Raw genomic sequence first — 8,387 nt, 5'->3', positions numbered from 1 at the left:
TCTGACGCCTTTTCGTTTGTACTTAACTTCCATTTCTCATCCTTTTAAGTTCAAAGTCTCTTTAGTCCTTCTCACATTGTTTGTATCTCCACTCCCCTGTTCCAAACCCTACCATGGCGAAACACTCCAAAAACACCTCTGCTTCAACCTGCAAAAGCACTCGCTCTAGGGCAAAATCCTCCTCTCAACCTCCTAAAACCAGTCATTCTAGGATCAGACCACTTTGAGGATTTAGCCACCTCTCAAGATTTCTCATATGGTGCTCACAGTCTCAACGAAAAAGCTCTAGGAAAACGACCCATGGTAGACCCCCCCCAAACCTTCACTCCCAAAAAGCCCAAAACTGATCTCTCTAGTTCTCTTGAGTCTGACCTAAATTTCTGAAACACTCCCAACAGGGATGCTTTCATTTACTTCAAAGACAAGCATGTCGCTCATGGCAGAGTTGTTGATTTAAATGTCATGGACAATCTCAACTGCAAACTGAAGGAACTCTTCGACTTCCAAAGTTGGAAAAAAATTCTCTCATTGCCTCCTCCAAAGGTATATGAACCCCTTGTTAGAACGTTCTATGCTAATCTTCGCTCTAGCAAACCTAATAAGTTAGAAACTTTGGCTCTTTGAAACGCATTGTTCTGGACTGTGCTCTGTTGATACTATTTTTTAATGTAGTTGTTCTGGTTTTTCTATGCTTTTTAAGAATACCTGGCTTGAGGATTTTGAAATCTCTTTTGATCAAGCTAAAAGGTGTATAGCTCTCCCTTCCTAGTCAGCTAGGACCCAGTGATGTCTATTTCAAAACTTGTGTCTTAGCACATATTGTAGCAATCACTCTTGTTCCAAGAACAGGATCATCGTCTACCTTCTCCTAGCGTTATACCTTCCTAGTTTTCTATCTTTTGCAAGGTCAATTTGTCTTCTTGGGTCATCAATTTTATGATAGAAAGTGTCGATGACCCCACAAGTCTTCTTTATGGTATGGTTATCACCCATCTGCTAGAAGCCAACAAGTCTTCCCTTGTTGACCATCCCTACATCATTGTCACCAAGTCTTACAATTCCAGGGGATTTGCTAGCATGGGTTATATTTCTGTAAAGGGGGCCTGGGTCAAGAAACAAGAAGGTGAAACCAAGAATGTCCCCTCCGACTCCAAGGCAAAAGCTCCAGTGTCTCACCCCAGTACAAGTGATTCAGACTTCTTAGAAAAGCTTGTCTCCATCAATGAAACATTATCTGTCATAAAAGACTCCTTAGCCTCTATGCAAAGCAATATTGAAGATATCCATGGAATGGCAAAGGAGACAGGGTCCGACGTGTCCAAGATTCGAGTGTAGATTCTCAAGACTGAAGAAAAAATAGTTAGGGCCTTCAAAGAGATGCACGACTGAATTAATGGGGTCTCTATCACAGTGAATGCTAGCTTGCAACACCCTTACCTACTTTCTGCGTCGTTGATGTTTGGCTGTTTAAGTCAATTTCTTTTTTTGCTTTATTTTGCGACTGATGATTCAGTCATGGGTTGTACTCTTAGGACAAATACTTCTTAATTTCCTGCCTTCCTTAATTTTTGTTGATGACAAAGAGGGAGAAATAATCAAGCTTAAGACCTGTGTTTCTATGTATTGCCTGGTTCAGTGTTTCTATATTTTGTGCTCTATTTGCTGCAGATATTCAACTTACAAGTACATCATACGGTATACAAATGATGGGGAGTCGACTACAACTGAGGTACAACAGAATGTTCAACTGAGGGGGAGTCGACTAGACATATCTACCAAGAAACGCAGATTGAGGGGGAGTTGACCACAACACACTCAAAGCAGCTGATCAATAGGGATTTATTTTTATTTTTATCTTGTCATCATCAAGAAGGGGGAGATTGTTAGATCTAAGTTGATTTCAATGATGCAAAATAACCAATGCTCCTTATGTGCAGTAACAGGTTCTGAGCAATAGAATGGAGGCATATGGTGGCAAAAGGAATCAAACGAAAAAAGGAAAGAGAAGCGGAAAAATCAATCAAGGAAGCTGGCAAAATCAATCAAAAAGGATATTATAGGAAGGATCTCAATCAAAAGAGATCAAGGGCACGAAATCATCCGCTAAAGATTCTCCTACATAAAGACGTCAATCGAAGCATCAATCAAGGGATTTGGCAACGGGAATGTACTCTCATTTAAGGAAGAAATAATTCAAGCTCCGAGTCAAGGCAAGTCAACAGAAGAATCGATCTTGGAAAGAATCAATTTACAATTCCTTCTGAATACAACTCCATTGGTTTTGCAATCTCTCAAAAAAACGTACAAGACTTGAAGGCCTAGAGAAGTATAAATACCTACTGCACCAGCCTTGAAAAGATATACTTTGATCAAACCAACTTCAATCTCTTTGTTCTACTTCAAACAAATCATTGTAGTGTGCTTTAGATTTCTTGTGTAACAAAAAAGAGAAGAGAGAGAGAGAGAGAGAAAAGAATACTGGTGAGGCATCATATCAATTATAGAGAGAAGAACAAAGTGATAAAAGCTGTTAGTATATAACAACACCAACTCATCTGTACTAAGCTACTTCATACTTGAAAGAGATCACCCTTCACTCTAAATCCGAACAAGTATAACAACATATTGTGTCGTTTACTTTTTGCAATTTATCTTTTACATTCTGTTCCTGAAAAGTCCAGTCGACTAGAACGCAAATTAGTCGACTACCTCAAAAAAGAAAAGAAAAACTACAACACCCCCCACTTTCAATAAGCTGGCAAGAACTATACAAAAGCACAAGACTGCAAAAGGTTGACCAACGAATACGATGCATGTACAACTCTCGATGTGAGAGAGATTGACCACAAGATTTCAACAAAATCGAATATACTTGAATATCAACTGTTGAATGTTAAACGACAGTGAACAAATTTAACTAGATACATAAATAAGAGGCTGTAATGTCGTTACTTATAAAAGACTACATTTATCATAGCCAGCTCTAAGAAGGTAAATGAAGAAACGATAGAATACAACAAAGGACAAGGCTTGATCCTTACAAAGAATAATTATAGCATGGCATGGAACCATGAGATTACCACAGACATGGTTATTTTGGGTAGTAAATTAATTCCTCAATTCAAAATCTTAATTTCTTGTAATCTGTAGGACAAATAATTCTCTGTGAGCTCCGGAGCTTTTCTCCTATGGGCTTGTATTGTAAATTTATCACTCTTCTATTTAATCAAAACTTGCATAGTTTATTCTGAACCCTGCTTTGAATACCAGAGCTTCTTCTGACAAATCAATGTCTTCTCATTCTCTACGCCATATTCTGTGTCTTCTTTACGACAGCTCCATCTCATGCCCTTAGCCATAGTGGCAATTGCATCTACAAAGTAGCTGGACTCCCGGATAATTGCATACCCATTAGGCCGCAAAATACGATCCATTTCCAGCAGTACATACTTCATTTCACATCTGTAAGATACACATAACTTATGTCAGGATCAACGCTTAGAAATGATACTTAAACTGATGAGAACATTACTTACTAAAGGATGGAGTGGGGGTTAAGCTTTAGAGGTGCAATGTTCTTACCTATGACTTTCAGAAGTGAAGAGATCGTCAAGGTGAAGGAGATCATATGTTCGAGGATACGTTGAGAAGGCCTCGCACCTATATAACAACAAAGAGACAAAGTTACAAATGAATCGATCAACTGCTGCAGTTTAGGCTTCAATTTTGAAATTACCAGTCATGGAATGTTCCGATGAGACCTCTGTCGTAGACCACAGGAAGCGTGTTTGCAGCATAAGAGGAAACCACATTCATGACCCAAAGTGGATCCTCAATCAGAGCAGCAGCGAAACCTCCGTACAAGGTGTTCATGTCCATCACATTTCTGATCTTCTCGGTTCCAATAGCTGGGAGCAACTTCTTGTAGTGCTTCGCTCGCACCTTCCACTTAACATCATCATGCTTGAAGGCACCCTCGCTACCTCCACGAACATCAGAAACACGTTCTGGGGCAACATGCAACCGTTGTGGCCATTTGGCTAGGGCATTCAACTTAAGCTTCTTAGCAGCTGGATTTGGTACAACTACACAAGGTCGGAGAGGAGTGTACCACGCAGAATCAGGTTCAGTACCATCATCGCACTTTGGAGGGTAATTGTCAGGGTTATCAAGTTTCTTATAGCAGCTATTGTCTGTCAATTTCTGCCACACGGCAATGTCATCCTTCTTGTTGAATAATTTGAAGCAAATTGAAGTCAGCAAATCTTGCAACTTCTCATAATCTGATTTCTGCTCCTCAATGGTGGTATTCCATCCTCTCCAACGGTTCTCATAGTTCACTGGTGGGCCAGAAAGGACCCAGAAACCTCCAGGGCGCAGTATACGATGTATTTCAAGAAGGTAAACTCCACCTGCCAATAGTGAAGGCTGAATTAGAAAAGCATACAGATAAAGCATTTCCACTTTCTGGCCTGCATCATATAGAAGTATAAACATGCTGGATTTGCAACCATCCTACAGCAGAATGTGCAATCACACTATGGAATACAATCAAGACAAGCATATAACATTTTGTAAATAGGTTTCTTACCAAATTCGGTCCATGGAATTAGGCATCTCGAGCAATGAGCCATGTCAAAAGAGTTTGAAGGGAAAGGAAGACGCTGTGTGGAAATGATGCCCAGAACCGCAGGAATTCCACGTTCCAGAGCAAACTGAACTTGAGCTTCATGATTATCTCTTGGGGCAAGAGAGACTGTCAGAATTCCACGATCTAGCAGATCACCACCCCAGCTTGCCACCTAGATAAAGAAGAAAAACATAAAAGTAAGCAGGAATTCTAGATTATACGTCAATCAATCACACCTCAATCCCAAACGAATTCCAGACTATATATCTCAACAAAATTTCACAGGAGAAACATCAGATAACGAAATGTTTGATTATTAAATAATTAGATAAGAAGATGTGATATGAAGAACAATAAAGATCAGCTAGCAGCTGTAAACTGTTTACCAAATACATAATTAGCAGAATGGTTACGACTTCATGATCAAATTTAGCTCAACATTGAGAGATAAATCAAGCGAATATCTCGTGATAAAACATAGTGGAAGAGAAGTATGCCTGTGGATGTGGAATTCCTCGTTGACACTAATCAATGAGACTTTGCCTAGAGTGACGATGCTAGTTAAAGTGCAATACCACAAACTTAAATTTATAGGCACTCACCCCACAACCGGTATCAATGGCAGTGCGGATGGTCCCATCTGTCATTTGTGGAATCAAATCTTGCATCAGATCAACATATTTCCCAACACCATTTGGGAACATAGTACCACCACCAGGAAAGATGAACTTTTCCCCTTCTTTTATCAGCCAATGTTGATTCGATTTTTGTTTATTAATCCAATCATACGGGACATTCCTGAAGCCAGATCAAAATTAGCAAAAATCAATGTTTACGAATGAATCCAACAAGAAAACATAGACAAACAAAGATATTGAACATTAGTATTACCTGTACCAACATTCATTTTTGCTCTTAGGCCATCTTATTGGCACTTTATAGCCATCTGGTGGGGGGACCAAGCATTCCTTCCTTTCAAAAGTAGGAGGGCAATGGCGTTCCATGAAAGTAAGTCGATGAATACCATACTTCTTCCATCTCTGCAATAGCAGCAATAGATGGTTGAGTACACATCAAAGAATAAAGTTAACAAGAAGTAGATTAGTCAAGAAAACAATACCCTTGGATCTGTGCATGGAGTATAGTCCTGATAGTCAGCACTGCATTCAGAAAAGGAAACGGCTTTGGTCTGTAGAGGACCAGCAGCATTCCCTATGGGAGTTTCAGTTTCATCTTCCCTGTTAGTTACATATCTCTCCTTTTCGGAGCAAAAAATTCCACCAAGATAGAATGAAAACCCACAGAGCACCACAACCATTAACGCCACGGGAATTTTCCAGGAATTTTTATCCGGTGGATATGGTTTTCCATCTTTGTGCCCCATGTTGTCACTTTTTATTGATTACTTACCTGCATAAGAAGCAAACGACATGGTTAAAATCATTTCCACTAATAAATCTACACTCATACAACCATTTGAAATTGCTATGCTTACAAATCCTAGCTTCTTTAGATGGATCTTCAAGAAAAACAATAGAATGTAAACATATGTAACGCTTAACTATTAAGGAGGCAAAAAAGTCTTTAAAAACAGAATAGAATAGAGTCACAACTAAGAATACAGTACTCTACTACCTTTACAACTGGAAAACTCACAAGTCCAAACAACAAACAATGAGAAAAGCATAGGCCCATACAGATCTAATGGTCAGAGCCAGCCACTAATAACTACAACTAATGAAAACCATGAGATCTGTTAAGACTAAAGACTTTACATGACACCTCATCTTTATATTCAACACATGACATATATAGGGACCCCCAAGAGCTTTATCAAATTCAGCCTCTAAAAAGGTTGAATTATGAAACCAAACTAATGCTTTTGCTTCTAACTTGAACTCTGTAAAAAACAAATACCAAGAGTAGTTGATTTTTCTCACGAACAAATTTATGGTTCGAAACTCATTGGTTGAAAAGCTTAATGACATTAAGGTTATGGGTTGTTATTTATCCCAAAATAAACTTGCCGACAAAGTAATAACAGAAGAGAAAAAGATATTAAATGCAAGAATAACTTAAATAGAGACAAAAAGATTCAATCTTTATGGGCATTTCGTTCCTCTAAAACCAAATCTTGCAGAATATTGTTCATCTTAATTCAAGAAAAAAAGTTAAAACCAATAACCTTTTTCACCAAATTATAGAAAATCCAATGGTGAAAAAGACAGCAAAGGTCACAATGCCAGGATCTGAAAAAGATCTGACACAGAAAAAAAAAAGATAGAACCCAGAGTGTCCTAATAATTCAGCTTTTACAGGAAAGAAATGCACAGCAATTGGAAGATCAGAAAAAGGAAAAAAAAAAGTACCTCTAATATTACGTGTCCGATACAATTATATATCAGACAAAGATTAAAACCCCAAAAATTCTCCGCTATCACTGTGCTTAAAAAATCTATTCAAGAATGTATTAATGGGTCCAGAAAATATGGACCTATGAATGACAAAGAAGAAAGAGGAGGAGAAAAATGGAGTGAAGATATATGAATATGTGTGTATCTGCAAAGCTAAGCTCACATATATGTATACAAAAAAGATAGGAGAATTAAAGATTTATAAAAAGAAAATAGTAATAATATAGTAGTAGAATGTGATGGTTCCTGGTTATTGCCTTATGCCTCGTTAGCTGTCTTTGTAGTTTGGAATTTATTACAATTACCTCTTCGTCATGGTCCCTTCCATTCTTCTCCCTTTCCTCTCTCTCTTCCTTGTCAGTCTACATATATCAACAAAAAGAATCTCCCGTTCTCTCTCTTTGTTTCTGGGTAAATTCTTGATCAGGTAAACGGTGAAAAAATAATGATTTCTACCATTGAAATGATTCTCACCCACCATGCAAGGAGTGTCTTCTCTTTTTCTTTTCTTTCGTACAAATATATACTGGTATTATTATTATTATTATTATTATTATTATTATTATTATTATACTTAACAGCTTGTTTGGATGGTTGTTACCCATTGTATTGTATAAATACGATGTTTGTTTTGATTGTTACTTAAATTTTATTGTATCATATCGTTAAATCCGTCGTTACATAACGATGAAATGTGTCACTTTATGTAACGACTCATTTGGTGTGGTCGCATCGTTACCTTGTCTTTTTCTCTCAATCTCACCATTTATTATTAGTAAATAATTTTATTTTATCATTTAGCTTACCTTTTTACATAGTAATTTTACCATGTATCATAATTTTTCTTTATAATATTACAAGTTTATTCTTCATATTGCTGGTGCGTTGTCACGACCCGAAATTCCCACCCTCAGGACCGTGATGGAGACTAACATTACACTTGCTAGGCAAGCCAACGTTAGAGTTTTATTAACCTTTTTCCTTTACATTTCATAGATTAAAATTAACAACTAAATCAAGTAGAAGTAACTGCGGAAGTACGTAAATAACCTTTTCTCTATATACTATTAACAATACCATAGCTATTACTAGTACTCAGAATCTGGTGTCACAATCCACGAACCTAATATGAATATCTACAAACAGCGGTCTGAAAGAAATTGCATCTGTTTCGAAAGAAAAGAAAACAGGAATGTAGAAACATAGGAGGGGACGCCATGGCCTGCGGACGCCAGCAGGACTACCTTGGGTCTCCTAGATGAAATGTCTGCAACCGACCTCTCGATCAGCCATTACCTGCTCCAAAATCTGCACAGAAAGTGCAGTATCAGTACAACTGACCC

General features: G+C 37.9%; 1 protein-coding gene across 4 annotated transcripts; it reads right to left on the bottom strand.

Annotated features, from left to right (window-relative positions):
* Positions 2,852 to 7,443, bottom strand: LOC109231037 (probable methyltransferase PMT21). 4 transcript variants are annotated; one of them, XM_019396563.1, is made up of 8 exons: positions 7,350 to 7,443; positions 5,751 to 6,040; positions 5,522 to 5,670; positions 5,233 to 5,428; positions 4,592 to 4,802; positions 3,737 to 4,412; positions 3,583 to 3,660; positions 2,852 to 3,462 (listed from the first exon to the last, which is right to left on the bottom strand). In XM_019396563.1, exons 2-8 carry the CDS (start codon positions 6,012 to 6,014, stop codon positions 3,243 to 3,245), a joined length of 1,794 nt encoding a protein of 597 aa, XP_019252108.1. In that variant the 5' UTR covers positions 6,015 to 6,040; positions 7,350 to 7,443; the 3' UTR covers positions 2,852 to 3,242. The 4 variants fall into 4 exon arrangements, with proteins under 4 accessions (XP_019252108.1, XP_019252107.1, XP_019252109.1 ...); XM_019396562.1 differs by lacking the exon at positions 7,350 to 7,443 and adding an exon at positions 7,000 to 7,231; XM_019396564.1 differs by lacking the exon at positions 7,350 to 7,443 and adding an exon at positions 6,266 to 6,365.

The sequence above is a fragment of the Nicotiana attenuata genome, chromosome 8 (genome assembly GCF_001879085.1).
Source record: "Nicotiana attenuata strain UT chromosome 8, NIATTr2, whole genome shotgun sequence".
In the NCBI taxonomy this organism is placed as follows: domain Eukaryota; kingdom Viridiplantae; phylum Streptophyta; class Magnoliopsida; order Solanales; family Solanaceae; genus Nicotiana; species Nicotiana attenuata.
The sequence above is the reverse complement of the archived record's forward strand: the minus strand, read 5'-3'. Positions and strand labels throughout refer to the sequence as shown.

Coding starts and splice junctions, on each gene's coding strand:
- LOC109231037 (XM_019396563.1), bottom strand. CDS start 6,014: ATGGGGCACAAAGATGGAAAACCATATCCACCGGATAAAAATTCCTGG. Junction 5,671..5,750: donor CTCCATGCACAGATCCAAGG/GTATTGTTTTCT, acceptor CTGCTATTGCAG/AGATGGAAGAAGTATGGTAT. Junction 3,463..3,582: donor TTCACTTCTGAAAGTCATAG/GTAAGAACATTG, acceptor TGTATCTTACAG/ATGTGAAATGAAGTATGTAC.